This window comes from Penicillium rubens, assembly GCF_028828025.1.
Source record: "Penicillium rubens strain IBT 27055 chromosome Unknown utg000001l_segment0_segment0, whole genome shotgun sequence".
NCBI lineage: Eukaryota > Fungi > Ascomycota > Eurotiomycetes > Eurotiales > Aspergillaceae > Penicillium > Penicillium rubens.
This window is the reverse complement of record NW_026890599.1, coordinates 2,260,935-2,280,047: the sequence shown is the minus strand read 5'-3', so window position 1 is coordinate 2,280,047 and position 19,113 is coordinate 2,260,935. Positions and strand designations below refer to the sequence as shown.

Sequence of the window (19,113 nt, the reverse complement as noted above, 5' to 3'; positions counted from 1 at the left end):
AAAGGCTCGAAGTTGTCATGTCTTACCAAAATCAGGTAAAACTCCAAAACGCATATGCGTCAAAAGAAAAAGAAAAAGAAAGAAACTCCAGCCACTGTTGGGCGCCAGACCATACGAAACATGACCGAGTGGTGTAGAAAGCAATGTTGAGTATGACGAGGTTTCCGAATTTATTTCGGCGGTGGTGGAGGAACGCCGGGCTTCTTCACTCCAGTCGTGTCGTAAGCTCCTCTTCCCATGTTGAAAGCAGAAAGGTCCCGGAGGATCATATTAAGGTCTGCGGAGGAAGTCATGGTTAGATGCTGAAAGTAGGATCTTTTTTTTTTGGTTGATAGAAAATAGGCGAGTGCTTTGCGAATGCGCCAATGGCAGGGTGAGGAATGAGGTGAGATGATGGTTGGAGACTTACCAAGTAAACACGACGTCGACTCCAGGGTCTTATATAGATGTTTCCCTTGGGGGAAACAAGCAAAGCAAACGAAATCCCAATCCAACCCCCCAAGTGAAAAACCAAATTCGAAAAATAAAAAGGTCTAGACAAAAACCGGCGGTGCAGGCGATAGATGCAAATGCAGTCGGGATCGGAAATGGTGGTCCTTTTGAAGAATCACCACTGGGACAATGCGGGATCCAACAGAATCGTAGGGCAAGAATGTGACGAAATTGGCCCAACAAATGAGGAGAAAGTCTCTTTGGGGAAAAGCAAGATGGATAGGTCGCAGCTCGTTGCTTTTTATGAGATGGAGAATAAAATCAAATAAATTCTCAAAATGATATGCGCGAGGGTGGCTGCAGCGAATCCATAAAAAATCGCGATCCGAACCAAGAAAACGGGCAGAAGGGATATGATCAAGACGGCAAGGGAGCAAAGGAGAAAGTGCTCCGGAACTGGCTCCGGTCGATCCGGACAAAGTTCAAATCGACGTATCGCAAGGGAGAAGGGAGGAAAGGAGGGTAGGGGGTGTACGGAGTAGAAGAAAGATGGTTATCAAGTATGTTCAAAGGAAAACAAGAAGGGGGGGATTTGCGTTGATATAGACGGTTTTTCTCTTATGGATTTTAAATTTAAATTTATCCTTTTTATTAGAAAAATCAATAAAAAGACTGAAAAAGAAATACATCAAATAATCCATTAAAATAAAAAAACAAAATCTTATTTGTTATATTTCAACTATTTTACCTATCCTATAATATTTCTATAATATTTCTATAATATTTCTATAACCTATAATTTCTCTAGACCAAGGTATTTCTTTGTTTAGCACAGCGGCTCTCCCGTCCCTTGGTCCCGGGGAACAGGAACGGAAACCCCTTTCTTCTCCAACGTTTCTAATCTATAGGATCTATCTTAGTCTGTTTTAACCTATTCAAATAGAGGATATATAAGGGTCAAAAAAAGGTACCCTCTGATTCATCACAATTACATCTTAAGATACATCCCATGTCTTCACTGTCAGATCCCAAAAGTCCTCAAACTCTCTGTTATGTATCAACTAGCCGTAGAAGCTCTCCACTCTAAAGCTAGGAACCAAATCTCCGGGCACCTTCGTGCATAAGTGGAGCAAAGGAAAAAAGGAAAAAGCAGCCGCAGGAACGAAAAAAAACGGATCCCTCCGAACATTTTATTTTATTTTTATTTATTTTTCTTTTCTCGCGTGGTCGGGCTCCATCGGGTTTGCTAGTCTCTTACAATGGTATTAGAAGAAGAAACTCATAGCTAAGGGGGATTACATATGATGCCTAGGTAAATAATCCGTGGATACCCAGAAGGTATTTCGGCTATTAATTAAGGTCATCCGGTCTCTCACGCAGTCCCCCGTGCAATCCTCACCTATTAAGACCAGTCGCTTCGGATCTGGTTTCGGAAGTCTTTGGATCAATCCCCGTTCTGCAATTTACAACAAGACACATCAGAAGCCAACTCAATATATCTCAATTTTGTCATTCCCGTCTTTGTCTGATTCTCTACGCGCCGATCAAGAAAAGAAAAATGAGGATTATGTTTACGATGTGCTCCATCATAGGGGGTGGAGATACGCTAAACAAAAGGAGGGCTCCCGTAACGATCGAAAAAAAGTAAAATCCCGTCTCGGTTACGTATGAACATTCTCTTCGTCTTCTAGCCTTTCCTTTTCTTTCCCGGGAAACTGGGTAAAGGCATACGGGATACAATAAAGAACCTTGGTGCCATACAGTATCATAACATCTGGAAATATTCTGACCCACCCCCATAAACCCGGACTCTTCTCTACTCCGTTGAAGCTACCTAGGTAATTAAGGGTATCTGCGTCAGCTTTCTTATTATTCGCCACACTGGAGACACATTTCACCAGTTACCCTCTGATACCCCATTTTCTGACAGGGTTCACATTACGAGCTTCCAAGCTTGTGAAAGGGCTTCGTAGGCGTGTTTCAGCCCGTGTCCACCCCCATCCTAAAAAGGAGAAATTTCCTTTCCCGTCGGCACTGAATCTGGGTCTCCCTCGTGGAAATCGGGAGCTGGAAGATCTACCGTAGATTGCAGCCGTTAAGAGATTCAAGGTTCCCAACGTATGTTAGATCTCACCTATACATCCTAGCGCTGTGGCTTGCTCTGTTACACTGTTCTCATGATTGAAACAAGACATTCTCTCCTTTCAGAATCTCCTCAGACACACGATTTCACATGTTCAGAATAGGGGAAGACTACTTACTTCCGTACTGGCGATCATCCTGTGGACTCTTTTACAAGAGAAGTCACAGGCACACTTCATACCCTAATATTTAATATTTACGTATCCTGATCCAGAAATAATATTTTTTAAAAAAAAGCGCCAACAGGATTAACAAGAAATGAGCTTCCTATAGTGGAATTAGGCTGTTATCGTACGGAAAGAAGCCGTTTCAAATACAGCTAGAATGGCGCTAGAAACGGGAGAAAACCAAGAGTCTCCATTTCAGTCTCCATCAACTCCAGCAGCTCCATCGAATGCTCCATTCTCTCACATAGTCAACCTTAATGGCTCTTGGGTTTCTTTCTCCCCCCTTTTCCTTGTTGGGAATGCCATCTGAACCCAACGGATTCAGGATCTGACACCCAAGACGATGCACTCCGTAACCCGAGATAAAGTCTAGAGAGGTGCATTAGTTCGAAAAACAAGGTTACGCGATTGCATGAACCGGCTTCCATTCGTTTCCGGAACGTCTTAGCCTTCCCGAGACTGGATCCATGGAATGCAGTCCACCGTCCATGGATATTATTTCTTTAATTTTGTTTATCTCACATGTACTCCGGACTCCGTACTATACTCCTTTCTTTGAAGTAAATCGCAACTACCCGCACCTTGATTGTGGCGTCCAGATATCGAAAAAAACGGTCGCGGATCACCATCCGCATTAACTTTGGAATTTGCCTTGCAGCGCATCTCAAAGAAGCAGGGGGGTTCCCGGTCCGGATGCATCGAGCCCCAGCCGGACTCTTTGTTCATCTGACAGAAGATGTGGATGTGTCGACGCTCCTAAAATTGGGATACCGGTGACCTTGTTTTCTTTTTTCTCTGTTGGGCCTTGGTGGCGGAGTTGAACTCCTTCGTTTCTAATATCGCTAGAGACAGGGGAATGGCGCACTAAGACTCCGCGGATGTAAAGCCGGGCGATCTTAGCTCACTTTCCCGATTCCCTCGAAAGTAGGCTCCATATATGGAAAATTCTGGAAGCACTATATGCTCCATAGTCGATGGTTACAAGAGACTATGCTTGGGTGGTGTCCACAGTCGGTATTCCGTCTGTACTCCGCCAGTTAAGGTCATTTGGGGTCAAATGGGGGGTTGAATAGAAGAAAAAGAAGGAAAATCGAAACCAAATTGAGTCAAATCAGTTGGAATTGGAACTGCTTTCCCCGTCCCGAGACAAACGCTTTTTCAGCCGCCTCAATTCTTAGCTACTCCTTTTCGTAAATTATTTTGTCTCCAAGTTCCGAGCTTCCTATTTGACTCCCGAGACATGAGACAGAGCGGCAGCCCACAGCCGAACGAAGAAGGGAGGAAAAAGTGGACTGGAACTTTTCGACCTCTCTGGACTCTCTGGATCCTGAGTGACAGGCCCAAATCCACATCGAGACCCGGTTAGCTGATTAACTCGCAGGAAAGAAACCTTGGAAGAAAAATTGGCGATCGCCGACAGCTCCACGGCTCCAGCACCACTGTGCCGGGTTCGATCGTCCCCTTTCTTTTTTTCCTGCTGGGTCAACCCCTGACTTCGGGTACTTTGGGCCTATTTTAGTTGTCACGACATGACGCGTGAAGGGGGAGATTATGACTGATCGAGCCATACAAATACAATATCGTATATGACCCACGTCAAGATGGGTCGGCTTTTCGTCGGGGGATCCGCGGCCACTTGATGGTCGAACGGATGATGTTCCCCGAGATACTCCTGCACGGGGAATCACGTCCCCTGGGACCGAAGTACATCGTACATATTTAGTGCGTCACGCTTCCTGCACTTTGTACATGAGAATATGCGGACACCGGACTACGGAGTACTCCGTCATCTGTATGACACGCTGCTGCGCCAAAAAGAAGCAAAAAGTACATTCTCATTCTGCAGTGTCGATCGCTGCGATGCGACCTTGGCCCTTGAACGCCATCACTGATGATCTACTGTGCTGATGTCTGATCCTCCAGATAAAAATGCAGAGATTGATAGTGGACTGGGGACGCCTCCTAATTCGCTAGTACATTGACTTCGCTAATTTCAATGCACTTATTGTCTGAACCCACTAGCCTGCAGATCTGCAGAGCCACCAGGACCCAGGACCACAGTCGAGACTTCGATCCCCCCCTTCTCCCCCGAGGCGATCGCCTTCGATCGCGTCAATCGCCCATTCTTCCGTGTCTTGCATATAATCATAAGACTTTGGGAACCGGGGAAGAGCTTTCCCCCCGAAGCTATCAAATCCGACAACCTGGATGTGTCACATTCACTCCTGGTTCATGTTACATTTCATCTTGACTTTTATTTATTTTTATTATTCGATTGCACGGAGTATGGGGTACACGATCCGCAACAAAGTAACCCAAGCTGGCGCTGGTATGCAGGGACTGTGTCCTCAGGCCTCTGTTTTCCCCCCTACCTACTGTATGCCGTGCAGAACTCGCGTACCAGGAATGATAGATGATGCATTGCATTGAAATAAGGCGCAAAATATGACCAAGTCCCTGGGACACCCATCCCGATTCCCAATCACCGGGTCCGGCAATCCAGGGCTGAGAATTGACCCATCGGAGACTACCTGTCACTCCAGCCACATAAGGCCCCCTTCCACAGTGGCAAGTGTCAAAAGGACGAATGGTACATGTTTTTGCTTTTTACAAATGATTTGGACTATTTGGAATATTTTGATTATGTATGGCATGTACAGCATGTACAATGTAGAGAGAACCTTATGGAATAGATGACATTCGTCAATGTTATATGTCGTGATTCAACCATGTTCAGCTCCCCAACCTCCTCGATTACCACCAAGGTAGGTACTATTGTTACTACCAATAGGAGAAGGAAAAAAATGAAACACAAGTGTGGACACCACGCATGAGAAATCAGCACCGCGAACATGCACAGTGATATGCCATTTCAAACTGCAAGTGAAATCCAGAAGTCAGTAAATCCAAGTGTACAAAAATAACCTATAACCAAACCCTACACCTCCACGAGAGGTCAAGGCGAAGGTCACGGTCAATAATACCCAATATTTGAGACCACATACCTGTTCATTGGTCTGGCAAATTAAAACCCGGGGCCCCTTGCCGGAACCCTTGGAGATATCCTTGACCGTCTCCTCATCTCCAGGCCCCTTGTCATTAGCCACATCATCGATTGCCAAACCTAGACACTGGCATTTATCGACCAGTGTTCGTCTCAGCAAGGCACTCTTCTCACCGATCCCGCCGGCGAAGACTACACCGTCTAATTCACCATTTAGTTTGACGTAGTAGCTGCCGATGTAGCCCTGGATGCGGTCGACGAAAATGTCAAAAGCGAGTTTATGTGCTTCGCTTGGTGGGTTCGGCACCGCAATCTGGGCGAAGTCGGTTGTTCCAGTGAGGGCTTTCCAACCTGATTGTTTATTGAGGATATCCTCCGCCTGCAGGGTGTTGGATTGATTAGCGATTTCTTTTCTTCCCTTTTCTTTTCTTTTTTCGGCATTAGTTCTCGACGTTGGGCATTCATACCGTGCTGATGTGCATTTCAGACGTGCTGGCTGGGCTTAGTTTGCCTGCTTCGTTGGTATAGTGGAAGACCAATCTAGATCACCAAGTATCAGTTCACCATAGCTGCATTATCAAGGGGTCCAGCGAATTTCAACTCACGATGGATCAATGCTTCCACTACGCGTTGCACCGGGTAATCCTGCCAAAGGAGTGAGACCCATTCTAGTCACCGCATTAGCACGACTCGCATCTCGAGATAGATCAAGATGTAGGTATCGCGTGACTCACGAAGTATCCACGGACTTCCCGTCCTTGATCGCACAGATCGAGGCTCCGCTCCCGATATGCATCACGATGAGATTCGTCTTCTCGACCGGTTTGTTCAAAAACTGTGCTACGGACCGCAGGATGAAGGAGTAGCTGATCCCGTGAAATCCATACTTGCGCAGACCATTCGCCTTGGCGATTTCCTGGTTGATTGGGTATGTACGTACGGCTTCGGGGATAGTCTGGTGGAAAGAAGAGTCGAAAAAAGTTATGCTTCTGACTTTGGGGAGCTCTGATCTGCACAGGCGGACTATCTCCAGCGCGGAGAAATTATGGCTTTTGTTCGGGCGGCGTTAGCGGGATCTAGGACAGGTATATAACCGCGGAAATACAAAGGATCGGGATAGACGAGCTTACAGAGGTGCAAGATCTTCCAATCCTTTCAGGTGGCCAAGTGTCTCGTCGTTGATTTCGACTGCATCGCGGTAGTCTCCACCGTGGACGACTCGGTGGCAGATATACTCCACATCGTCGGCGCTGGCGACTTCGGAAAGTTCGGGGTCGCTGAAACAGCGCTGTAGAAGGTACTTGAATGCATCTTGGGCGGTACTGAGTTTTTCTTTGAGCTCCTCCTTGTGCTTTCTGCCTCCTGCTTGGTACTTGAGTGTAGACGGGGGTGCTGTGATTCCAGAGATCGCCGCATCCACAATGGTTCTTGGCGGGTTGTCGAAGGTATAGAAGGTGATTTTGACGGAAGACGAACCCGCGTTAACAGCGAGGATAGATTTGGGCATTTTGAGACTGTTATAGCGAGTTCAGTAAATGCCTTGAAAGATCGGAAATTGAAATGAATTTCTAAAGCTGGACTCACCTGTTGGCTCGTGGTGATGTCAGGATGAGGAATGACGTCGCCACGAAGAACAAGGCTTGTTTGGTGACAACCCATCTTATTTACCTGAGCATAGTATCTCTTCCATTTTCATTTTCATTTTCATTTTCATTTTCACTCTTCCATCTTTTGTCCTACCTTGAGCTCGTTTTTATGTTCTTTTGCTCCTGCCAAGCCATCGAAGAACCTACATAACAAATTCATCATGCCTGCAGAAGTTATAAGCGAACCAAATCCACAAGCTCTGCCGTCGCATCTGCCAGACTATCTTGAGAAATTGAGCGTCAGCTTGGAACGTGAGAAACTAGATGAAAAGACCTACGATGCCTTGATCAAGTTCCGCCGAGCGGCTTGTTACATTGCGGCAGGTAAGATTATGTGCTATATTTATTCCAACCGCGCGACTAACTTCTTCCTAGCTATGATATTTCTGCAAGAAAATACTCTTTTGAAGTCAGAACTCACATTTCAACATGTCAAGCCTAGACTACTCGGTGAGTAGCATCCCCGAAGTCTTCAAGTCGGTCATCACGACTGATATCATGCTCTCAGGTCACTGGGGAACATGCCCGGGCCTAATCTTTGTCTACTCTCATTTGAACTACCTGATCCGGACAATGAATCTGGACATGTTGTACGTTGTCGGTCCAGGACATGGCGCACCGGCAATACTAGCCGCGCTATGGTTGGAGGGTTCGCTGGAGAAATTCTATCCCCACTATTCGCGAGACGAAAAGGGCCTACACAGATTGATCTCGACCTTTAGTACCACAGGTGGTTTTCCCAGGTCAGTACATCGCCTTGCTATTTGGTTCCTTGGCTAACAGCTATGCGCAGCCACATCAATTCCGAGACCCCCGGTGCAATCCATGAAGGTGGAGAACTGGGTTACGCTCTGGCAGTGTCCTTTGGCGCTGTCATGGATAACCCCGATCTGATTGTGACTTGTATTGTGGGGGACGGGGAGGCTGAAAGCGGTCCCACTGCTACGTTCGTTGATTGTTTCCCCCTTTGCACTGTACATTGCTAATAGCGGACAGGTCCTGGCATGCGATCAAGTACATTGATCCAAAGGAGTCCGGTGCAGTTTTACCAATTCTGCATTTGAATGGATTCAAGATCAGCGAGCGCACTATCTTCGGGTGCATGGACCACAAAGAGCTTTTGACTCTCTTCAGTGGATACGGGTACCAGGTTCGCTTTGTCGAGGATAACAACGATATTGATGCGGATTTACACACCTCTATGATCTGGGCCGTCAATGAAATCCAGAAGATCCAGAAGGCTGCCCGTTCAGGGAAGCCGATTATGAAGCCAAGGTGGCCGATGCTGATTCTGCGTACTTCCAAGGGCTGGACTGGGCCCAAGCAGCTTCATGGCAAGTTTCTTGAGGGCTCATACCATTCTCACCAGGTGCCATTGCCCAAAGCAAAGACCGACAAGGAACAACTAGATCTGCTGCAGAATTGGCTGTCTAGTTATAAGCCAGAAGAGCTGTTCACTTCGAACGGTGATGTAATTGATGAGATCAAGTCTGTGATACCCACAGAAGACAAAAAGAAGCTTGGCCAGCGCATCGAAGTCTACAATAGTTATACACCACCGAATCTGCCGGATTGGAAGCCCTTCTGCGCGGATAAAGGCTCTCAAGAAAGCGCTATGAAAGCGGCTGGCACCTTCATTAATCAGACATTCAAGGACAACCCGAACAGCGTGCGACTCTTCTCGCCGGACGAGTTGGAAAGCAACAAACTCGATGCGGTATTTGAATACACAAACCGCAATTTCCAATGGGACGAGTTCGCCAATGCCCGCGGCGGCCGTGTAATTGAAGTCCTTAGCGAACATATGTGTCAAGGATTCATGCAGGGCTATACCTTGACCGGGCGCATTGGTATTTTCCCGTCCTATGAGAGCTTCCTCGGCATCATTCATACGATGATGGTGCAGTATGCCAAGTTCATCAAGATGGTCAGCTTCCTTTTTCCCTTGCTAACATCAACTGCATGCTTACCAAATTATCTGTGTAGGGACTGGAAACAACTTGGCACTCCGGCGTCAGTAGTGTGAACTACATCGAATCGAGCACCTGGGCACGCCAAGAACACAACGGCTTCTCTCACCAGAACCCATCCTTCATCGGCGCTGTGCTAAAGCTGAAGCCTAGTGCAGCTCGGGTATACTTACCACCAGATGCGAATACTTTCCTGACAACCATCCACCATTGTTTAAAATCAAAGAATTACATCAACCTAATGGTAGGCTCAAAGCAGCCAACTCCAGTGTACCTGACTCCCAAAGAGGCGGAAAGCCACTGTCGCGCAGGAGCATCCATTTGGAAGTTCTGCAGCACGGACGATGGAATTAATCCGGATGTCGTGCTGGTCGGTATTGGTGTTGAGGTGATGTTCGAAGTAATTGCGGCAGCGGCGCTTCTGCGTAAGCTCATCCCAGAGCTTCGTGTTTGTGTCATTAACGTGACGGACCTGATGATTCTTGATAACGAGGGTGCGCATCCGCATGCCCTGTCCACTGAGGCATTCGATGGTCTCTTTACTTCCGACAGGCCCATTCACTTCAATTACCACGGCTATCCAACTGAGCTGCAGGGTTTGCTCTTTGGACGTCCCCGCCTTGATCGCGTCAGTGTCGCCGGCTATATCGAAGAGGGTAGCACCACCACGCCTTTCGACATGATGCTTGTCAACCGTGTCTCGCGTTTCCATGTCGCCCAGCATGCTATTCGTGGTGCTGCCAAAGTAAATGAGAAGGTCAGGGTGTATCAGCAGGAGCTGAATGCTCAGCTTGAGGCGAGTATGGTCAGCACGAGGAAGTATATTGTGGAAAACCGGGATGGTGAGGATCCTATCCTATTTGGAATTTGCTGTGCAATACTGACTTTTTGCTCTTAGACCCCGACGGCATTTATGACATGCCACAATTCCACAGCTTCCACAAACCGGCTGAGTCTGAGACATTCTGGAATATTGCCCAGTAGTCCAAGGTGGGGTGTACTTGAAGCAACCCTAGTCATTCTTGATCAATCATTCATGTAACGTTACCAAGGAATAAAAGCCTGCCGTTTCATCTGTTTCTTTTTCTTTTACTCATCCACAATCCATCCCGAGATCAAAATTCATCCACTACAAATCATATTTTGATCGAACATGCCCATAAGCCCACTCCCGTCAACATTAGACGTTACATATAGAAAAGTTCCCTCTCCCATATCAAGCCTTTCTAGCCCTCTTCTACTATAAACCTAACAAGGTAAAAAGGGGCAGAAAATATCTATATAACTAGGCATCTAAAAAGACCACTAAAAAGACCACTAAAAAGACCACTAGAAACGTCTTCAATGAGTTTCCGTGGCTTGTTCTGGTGCAAACTTAAGATCTGCGAGTACGGAATGTGAATGGAACCACTTGAGGTGCAGCCCCCGAGAACCGCGTAGCTTGTTGTACAGCAGCCGCAAATCAACCTCAAAGTACAAAGGGTGCTTCGGATCCCGTAAGTCCTCGGGCCCCAGGACTTCCCCAACGGCAAAGTCAGCAGGGCCATTTCATAGCGAGTCTGGTCATCGGGCTGAGCGGCGTCGGCAAAGTACGTACTTCCACTTCATCCGCCGATCAAGCTCCTCGGAATCGGGTGTATTCTGCTTATTGGTGCTTGCTTCCGATTCACGAAGGCTTATCAAAATGTTCGCATCATCGATGGAGCATGGTCTGGGCATAATCCCTGGGCAATACCCGTTGGCAGCATCGGCCTTAAAGAACACCTTCCATTTGGTCTGCCCAACCATGTTCAGGATCGGCTCAATCCTCTTCATATGGTAGTTCATTTTGACTGTGACCGAGTTCAAAGGAATGTATTGGTGCACCATCCGAAGACGGATTGGAGGAGGACCTGGTTTAGGCACCCATTTGGTTTTCGCGCTCCATGGTGAGATACAGCGGGTGATGACCCCTGCTGCTTCCATCTTTGGCAGGTTCTCCAGCTGCCATTTCTCCTCCTCTAAGGTATAGCGGATTAACCTGGCGGCCTTCGGAACCACGTTTGGAAGAGTGGGAATTCGATGAATGAGGAGCTTGGTTGGTGGCATATCCACAACGTCTTCCACAAACAGGTCCCTCTAGGTGTACAACACTCGAGCAATTTTGTCCCATTGAGCGTCACGTTCTTGAACCAGATCTCCGAGAAGCACTGAGTTGGCTTGAAGCCAATGTCGGGCTTGTTCAATCTCAGATTCGGGTAACAAAGTTCTTCGATGATAGAAAGGTCGGTCATTGGTTGGATAACCAAGCCCACCCTGATCTTGGATTTCCTTCTTCTCTGTCGGCCCAGTTACAGGATCCCATCCAGGTTGAATCAGAACGGACAACAGTTTCCGACGAAAGAGGTACAGCGATCTGGGTGTACGCCCAGCGCGAACGTCCTGCCAGGTGTAACTTGTGGTCTCCAGCTGGCGCAGGGACTCAGTGCGGCTTGGTCGGAAGCGTTGAGCCAATCTCTTGAACCAGCCATCCTCCAGGGGGAGGAGCTGCATGAGGTCCTTAGCATCCCTAGAGAGCTCGTGGGTGTACCAGCGTAGCGCGCTGCCTTTAAGACAGGCGTGGATGTTACATCATCATCATCGTCTTCTTCTTCGGTCCAATAGGTCTCGTCATTCTGGGGTTCAAGATCGCCGACCCCAATGGGTCTCCCTTGGCTATCCTCACCCTCGTTTTCCTTGCCTCCATGAACCAATAGATTAGGCGAGGAAGGTGTGGTTGCTCTATGGTTTCTTCCTCTGCCATGCTCAATATCACTGTAGTATGACGGCGGCTTCCGTGTCCGGTCAGCCCGCGGAAGCGCCGTGTTGGATGATTCGGGAGTGCCCTCCAAGTCCAACACCTCCCTGCCTTTCTCCACTGCTTTTTGTCTCCTTCTTTTATTGTTTGTGGAGAGGGAAGTCACGGGCTCCTCTTCGTACTTCTTGTCCAAAGCAGTTTTCCTTCTCAAGGAGCTCTTTGGCTTTTTCCTCTCCCAGAAGGCGTCAACTTCGGTTTTGGAGCTGCTGGAGCAGCTTCAACGACGGAGACTCGACTGCTGGCTCCTGAGCGTTCACTGCTAGCTGGGAAACCGGCCTTTCCGGCCTTTCCGGCCTGTTTCGAGCTACAGAAGGGACTGCAAGTCGTATTCTCTCCATGTTAAATTTGGCCTTCCATTACCTACAGATTTTAGTAGATAATGCCCCCAATAACTATCAACGTCTATCTATAGGGTCAATTACTATGGCCCAGTCCCTATAATAAGAATAGTCCGCCGCTTATACGACTGTAGTCTTCTTAGTGGGTAGTCCTTTTTGGTGGTCTTTTTGGTGGTCTTTTTGGTGGTCTTTTTGGTGGTCTTTTTGGTGGTCTTTTTGGTGGTCTTTTTGGTGGTCTTTTTGGTGGTCTTTTTGGTGGTCTTTTTGGTGGTCTTTTTGGTGGTCTTTTTGGTGGTCTTTTTGGTGGTCTTTTTGGTGGTCTCCTTAGGTAGTCTTTTTAGATGTCTAGGTATATAGATATTCTTTGCCTCTTTTTAGTTTATTGGATAGATAGTAGAAGAGGGCTAGAAAGGCTTGATGTGGGAGTGAGTTTATGACTGGAGCGGATATATCACTCCGTACCTGAGCTGTGCCTATAATGGTGATTCCATTGTACTTCCGACATCCTTTCTGGTAAAAGGGTGTTGAGACTATGCAGATACAGAAACTAGCAATGGAGAAAATCAAGAAGAAGAAACTGATATTCAATCTATGAAGAGAAGGCTGTTTCTAAAGCCTGAACTAACAAAGAAATGACAAACTAGCAAAGGCTCAGTCTGCACACAAAGGGACATCCCATCTATGTCTCTAACAAAGGGTTCCCGAATCTCAGGATAATCATATATATAAATCTTCGAACTAATAAAGGGTTCTAGGTCCCGCAGTTACTGAGGCATCAGCTTGTTGAGCATACTTATCGTTCACAATCCTGCATACATATATGTAGCATGCGCAAAGTAGTGTGGACTAAAGGAAGTACATCGCATACAGGATTATCTAAGTATCATTCACGAATCAATTCCAGATCTGAGGTGATTCTATAGGTTTTCCGAGGTGTGGCTTTTAGGAGCCGCTGTATCCGGTAAGAACCGTCTCCTTCTACTTTACGCTATCCCGGTTTTATTAAACTAGGAGTGGTTCTCCTTGAGGTGCGGGTATTCTTCGACGCTTCCTGTTTGTAGTTAGATTAGGTCCAACTATGATTATTGCACTTTTGATATCTGACCTCTACTAGGGCGGATCATTCAACATTAATCCGGGGAGGAAGGTACTTTTCAGTAGAGGGTGACTTCTATTGTCATTATTAACAGTAATTATTACCTAGGTACCTCCGTTTTGTAGGAATCTGGCTTCCCACGAGGCAAGATCCACCCAGGATGTAAGAAATTGAAAACAGCGACGGAGACCACCATCATAGCTCCATCAAGCGCGATAAAGTAGACCTCGTGCGTGATAAGATATCCCTCCCACCCCTGGGAGAGCTCCACAGCTCGGTATATAGATCGTACGTAGATACACATGATAGAAAGAACCATTGCGGCGTACAGAGGGATGACCGAGCCTGTCACCGACTGCAGCAGACGGTTGCGCATAGTGCGGCGGATGAAATCGACCGCGCAGACGACGAAGATGGTAATCGAAAAGAGCTGGAAGACGATGCCAGCAACCATGATGTGTGTTCCAGTCGCGGTGTCGCCGTCGATCTTGTCGGCTTCTCCAGATGCCATGCCGCCGCCGACAGCTTGGACGACGAGTGAAACTACGTCGCAGGTGCAGAAGATCCAGAGGTATAGGTTTGGCTTTAGAAAGGAGGATTCGCGGCCGAGCACTTGGATGAAGCGGCCTAAAAGGATGTAGATTCCTGCTGTGAAGAAAGTTGGGGCTGTGGGATGTTAGGTTTTGTATGGACAGTCAAAGGGTAAGAAGGTAGCCTACCGATTATGAGGGTGGATATTTGCATTAGGAAGGCAGTGGTGTTGTATGGACATTTGGCTGACCAAGTACGGCCGGCCCAGCCGATTACTTCGACTATTGACGTTGTTAGTATTTGCGGGGAGTTAGCGTTTCAAGTGTCATAGGGCCTTACCTAGGCATCCGACACTGAACACACTTGCCCACCATTGTCGCTTCCAGGTGAATTGGACGGTGTGGACGATCATCGAGAGACCGAAGAGTGCGCAGAAGGCAATGCCTGCTCCTAGCGATGGGACATATCCATATGAGGTGCCAACGCCTTCGATATAGGCAGGGCAGCCGTATTGCAGTCGTATCCTGTCGTCCATGGTGAAGGAAAATGAATTATCTCAAAAAGCGGCTAGCAAGGAAATCCAACGAGGAGATAAAATCCAACAGTAAATCCGTAGTATTTGGATAGATTAGAAGATGGACTGAAATTCCCCAGGCGACTAGAAAAGAGATTTATAGACAACCACCCCGTTTGTCCAAAAGCTAAAAGATACCAAAAGAGGAACAAGAATCAGGCTTCAATATTCATGCGGAGGACTTGGGTATAAAAAGAGAGTACGGAGTAAGCATGGCTGAACATCCACGAGCCCCCACCATCGGGAAAGACATTTCAAGGCTAAAGCCATGGTCTATTAATGCACCTCTACCATAATACTCTACCGGGGAGTATAAGACCCACAGCGGAGCAACTAATCCCGACATTCACGCTTGTTCTATGTCCAGTTTTCAGCGTCCAAGATTGGGTTGATAAACGGACCGACTGGTTGGTATAGAAAAGCACATCCATATGGTAAAAACCTCCCGCACAATGAGGCAGCCGTCACGGTGGGGGTATCCCTAGCCTGTTATATTGAATGAGAATTGTACTTCATACACCCTACAGGGCACTAGATGGACCATGACATCAAGGCCAAGTTCCGAAAAAAAAAAAAAAAAAAATACAAGAAAATACAAGATCTGATAGAAAATCGGGCCGAACTACAACTTCCCTCGCAAGACCATCCCTTTCAGGTTAGCGTGGATGTCGCCAAGTGTACCTCACGAAGGATCCCATTTTATCTCCGGTAAAAACCGTTGGACCATTGGACCATTGGACCAAACGCAAGCTGTAAAAGTCCAAGTGAGTCACGGCAATCGGCAAGCGCTAGGCGGTTTGAGGAATCCGATTTGTCTCCGGCTTTCAACATGAAAGTATGGACTCTTTACTCCCCATATTGCGGTTTAGGCATAGCTTCAATATGCCTGCGGCTCAGCTGGGAAAGAATGCATCAAGATCGTATTCACGAGTCGGAGGTCACACCGCCTCAAAATAATGAGAGACAATCTCATTCATCAATATGGAGCCTAGCCCTGTCCCTGGCCCTGGTTTTGTCGGGATATCGGACAACAATCCAGGGTCCACGGTCTCGGATGGCAGCGGATGTATGGCGGATGTACGTATGCGACGGAGAAAAAGTTTTACGGACGAAAAAGCAGGAGGATCCACATGCTCCTGTTTATTCGTACCTATTCGTAACTGATTTGAATCTCATGTGATCTTCTCTTATTAGCTTAATGTGCAATCCTTAAACTAATAGGTTGCTGGCAACATCCATGGCTAAATGTTCAGCGACAGCATAGTCAAAGGAACTCATACTCTGTATACTCTCACGCGAAGCTGAGAAAGGTAACAGGACCGCTGATCCTCTCTAGCAGATCGCAAAATAGTGGAGCTCTTAACAGCCGAAATCCCTCTTTAACCTCAACTGTGAACGTAGTCCATTGACGCTCAATGCGGCCAAGCAATAATTGGATCGGGACCGACTCTCAAAGGCCCAGTTTACTATCCAACAGAGTAAAGGTATCTTTCAGCTAGCCATGACTAAAGGAGATTAAGCCTCGCCTTGGCAGACCAGATATCAACACTGCGGAGGTATTCCGGCCGAATGCGCTGTGCTGAGTGAGGCCACCCATTGCATATAGCAAGACAGCTCTTTCTCACATACGAAAGCGTGCACAGAGACGTAAGCATCGCCCATCTGACTGTAATCTGCCCAAAAATAGTTGGTGGCGGTGGGGGCCGTGCGATCGCAGGCAGTATGTTAAAGAGTGGGGGCCATGTCCTATGTATGGATGTGCAGGAGCAATGGTCCTCCTGAAAGACGATGTCGATGAATCCCTCGTCTTGGCCAAGCCCAAGAGATTACACGGCTGTCTGCATCGATATATACATACCCCATACACAGCAATGTTTACTTTCATCCTTCCAACCCCTTACCGCACCTAGGGCACTTGGATTGGCACAACACGGAACATCTCCGAGCCTTGATGCTTTGTTTCATTCCCGATTGCTGAAGGTATCCGATGGTGGTGATCTGCGCTGGAGTCCGGGATGACAGTGCGGCGGCAGATTGTGACTAGGCCAAGTTCCGGCGTACAGTGGATAGGACCTCGCCGACTATGAATCCTCCAAAGCTCAAGTTCATGGTCTCCGCACGTCACTTCATTCGGAATAGAGTAGTCGCCCCGGACATCCGTTGATCCGCATGAACACTGAGACTTGGGTGTGTCAGGACCGGAATGATTGACCCGGTGTACGAGGCGCAATGGGCTGATTTGAATACGATGGACCGGCTGCGAGATGTTGATAAGTACTGCGTCCCGGTGGTCATTTTGTTGTCTCAATTCTTACAATATCAACTTCTACAATGTCACTTTCTACAATATCTCGGTCCCGCTTTCCTCCCCATCCCCCTTTCCTAGGTACGGAACTTAAAAAGAAGAAGCAGAGGAAGTATAGAACTAACTTGATAGTCGACACTCTAGCCCTCATTATCCGTCTGGTCCAAAACCACGGAGTATTGAAAGCTGCTGATACTGTTCAGTATGGCCACCATCAAAGGCTCTCATCGTCGAATGCTGTCTTAATGCGTGGTATCTCGAGGTGGTTTTGAAACGCTGCGTTGATTGGCACTTGAGCTATGCATGCCAAATTAAACGAGCAGGGGCGGAAGAGTCTCGTTGACAACTTCAACAACCCAAATAGCAGCCTGAAAGTCATGATCATCACATCACGTACCACATCGTCTCAGTGGGGCTGTCGTGCAACTGACCCCGATGACTACGAAAAGCCGAAACGGTTCGGGAATGAAGAGGACAAGCTCAAGTTTTACGATGGGTATAGTGTTGAAGACCGCAATTTAGACAGCCCAGATGGCCACAGCTGACTTATGATTAATCTCAATTCCAAAGCATTTTCAAAGATATAAAATTAAAACAAGTGCAGAAGAGTAATCGATGGACACTTCGAGTAAGGATAAAGCAATAGTCGACAGTCCGAAAAAAAGGATGAAAATTGGAAATTTAGATGAAGAAAGTGATTGATACCGATAGCCCCACGGTTGATCAGCAGAAGGTACATATGTATATACCGAACTGCAAGAAAAGCAGCGGGGACATTAATGTCAAGAGGGCTTTAAGAAATAGAATACTGGATATGAGGGTCTCACTCCATCTACATCTCATGCACCTGGCGCGGATGAAACGAAGAAACGAAAATCAACTTGAGAGCACACAGACCTCATGCCGTCGTTATCACGTATAATATCATACACCATCAACGGCTTCGATCCAGCCGAAGGTTGCTCCTGCGGTCAGGGTTGCAAAGGCCCAAACTGCTCCCCAAGTGGCGGCACCTTCAATAGAGACATCGCTGATTGTGCCGGCCACTTGAACAATCGTGTTGAGCAAAACGCCAAGCGCAAGGATAATAGACCGAGAAACTAAAACTCTCGTCTTCGGGGTCAATTTGCCCCAAGTATTGCGACAAATAGCTGAAGCCAAATATTCACCTTCGCAGCAGCTTGCAGACTCACCGGGAGTGGATGAGTAGCCAGTAGAGCTGACAAATAAAAAGTCACGCGCGGCCCAGCCAGCAGGAAGCAGCGTCAGGAAGAGTACAGGCAAGCCGGCGGGACCAGCATGCGCCGCGCTGATATCCGGGAGACCCTCGAAGTGAATGACCAGCTGTGTAGGAAGCCAAGTGGCATAGCTGGCATACAGCACAACGCTAAAGACCGAGGTTGCCAGCAGCGTTGTGAAGATAGTGATAGTCTTGTCCTGTAGGATGTTTCGATTGGCAACTGCATCGGCAGGCGCACGCGAAAGGTCGTGGACGGACGAGGGCCGCCGTAGGAGGGCAAAGGGAAGCGCCGTTGAGACAATCGTGACCCCATATGCTATCAGCGCAGAAGTCGGGCGAATGCCGTAGAAGAACGACAAGAGAGAGTATGTTGGCAGGTGGGTCAGGAATAAGAACGATGCCACATCACGGCCTAATCGCAACCACAAGATTAGTCTGTGTACATAGTATACGTAGCTGTCGGAACCGCGTGTCCGGACGCAAGGGGCCATGTATATGGCAACTGGTACTTACCATCAAATCCCAGAACCCAGGCTAATCCGACCTCTACAGCCCTCCAGGCTATCAAGCCCCCCACTTCCCACCATTCTTCGAGGTGTTTGCTGATAGGCCCGAGATCGCCCACGGTCAAGGTGGATGTGAGTGTGAACAGAACGGAGCTCGCAATGAGACTGCTTAGTACCACAAGGATGAAGCGGGCCGGAGATGGGATGCACGCCAATCGAGAGGTCTGTGCAGTGGCCGTCCTCGCAAACTCGCGCGCGGGTCGCGTGTTGTCGGTCCACGACACAGTTCGCTTCTTGGGAGTCTTAGCCGGCATTTTGAGGCTTCC

General features: G+C 47.7%; 8 protein-coding genes across 8 annotated transcripts; 3 read left to right on the top strand and 5 right to left on the bottom strand.

The window, feature by feature from the left end:
• Window positions 1-775: 775 nt before the first annotated feature.
• Window positions 776-958, top strand: N7525_000906 (uncharacterized protein; the record flags this gene model as incomplete). Its single annotated transcript, XM_061211705.1, has 1 exon — window positions 776-958. One exon carries the CDS (start codon window positions 776-778, stop codon window positions 956-958), a length of 183 nt encoding a protein of 60 aa, XP_061070931.1.
• Window positions 959-4,743: 3,785 nt separating this feature from the next.
• N7525_000905 (uncharacterized protein) lies at window positions 4,744-7,252 on the bottom strand (the record flags this gene model as incomplete). The annotated part of the gene is made up of 6 exons (XM_002561866.2): window positions 4,744-4,842; window positions 5,747-6,124; window positions 6,213-6,285; window positions 6,351-6,413; window positions 6,480-6,794; window positions 6,876-7,252. The coding sequence occupies 6 exons, from the start codon at window positions 7,250-7,252 to the stop codon at window positions 4,744-4,746; spliced, it is 1,305 nt and encodes a 434-aa protein (XP_002561912.2).
• A 300-nt stretch (window positions 7,253-7,552) lies between these two features.
• Window positions 7,553-10,345, top strand: N7525_000904 (putative phosphoketolase; the record flags this gene model as incomplete). Its single annotated transcript, XM_002561867.1, has 7 exons — window positions 7,553-7,715; window positions 7,767-7,841; window positions 7,900-8,134; window positions 8,185-8,337; window positions 8,388-9,318; window positions 9,378-10,203; window positions 10,260-10,345. 7 exons carry the CDS (start codon window positions 7,553-7,555, stop codon window positions 10,343-10,345), a joined length of 2,469 nt encoding a protein of 822 aa, XP_002561913.1.
• A 579-nt stretch (window positions 10,346-10,924) lies between these two features.
• N7525_000903 (uncharacterized protein) lies at window positions 10,925-11,449 on the bottom strand (the record flags this gene model as incomplete). The annotated part of the gene is made up of 1 exon (XM_061211704.1): window positions 10,925-11,449. One exon carries the CDS (start codon window positions 11,447-11,449, stop codon window positions 10,925-10,927), a length of 525 nt encoding a protein of 174 aa, XP_061070930.1.
• Window positions 11,450-11,479: 30 nt separating this feature from the next.
• N7525_000902 (uncharacterized protein) lies at window positions 11,480-11,893 on the bottom strand (the record flags this gene model as incomplete). Its single annotated transcript, XM_061211703.1, has 1 exon — window positions 11,480-11,893. One exon carries the CDS (start codon window positions 11,891-11,893, stop codon window positions 11,480-11,482), a length of 414 nt encoding a protein of 137 aa, XP_061070929.1.
• Window positions 11,894-13,731: 1,838 nt separating this feature from the next.
• On the bottom strand, window positions 13,732-14,697 carry N7525_000901 (RTA1 domain-containing protein; the record flags this gene model as incomplete). Its single annotated transcript, XM_002561869.1, has 3 exons — window positions 13,732-14,297; window positions 14,351-14,443; window positions 14,502-14,697. 3 exons carry the CDS (start codon window positions 14,695-14,697, stop codon window positions 13,732-13,734), a joined length of 855 nt encoding a protein of 284 aa, XP_002561915.1.
• Window positions 14,698-17,340: 2,643 nt separating this feature from the next.
• On the top strand, window positions 17,341-17,586 carry N7525_000900 (uncharacterized protein; the record flags this gene model as incomplete). Its single annotated transcript, XM_061211702.1, has 1 exon — window positions 17,341-17,586. The coding sequence occupies one exon, from the start codon at window positions 17,341-17,343 to the stop codon at window positions 17,584-17,586; it is 246 nt and encodes an 81-aa protein (XP_061070928.1).
• A 379-nt stretch (window positions 17,587-17,965) lies between these two features.
• N7525_000899 (uncharacterized protein) lies at window positions 17,966-19,101 on the bottom strand (the record flags this gene model as incomplete). The annotated part of the gene is made up of 2 exons (XM_002561871.1): window positions 17,966-18,693; window positions 18,795-19,101. 2 exons carry the CDS (start codon window positions 19,099-19,101, stop codon window positions 17,966-17,968), a joined length of 1,035 nt encoding a protein of 344 aa, XP_002561917.1.
• Between the last annotated feature and the right edge of the window lie 12 nt (window positions 19,102-19,113).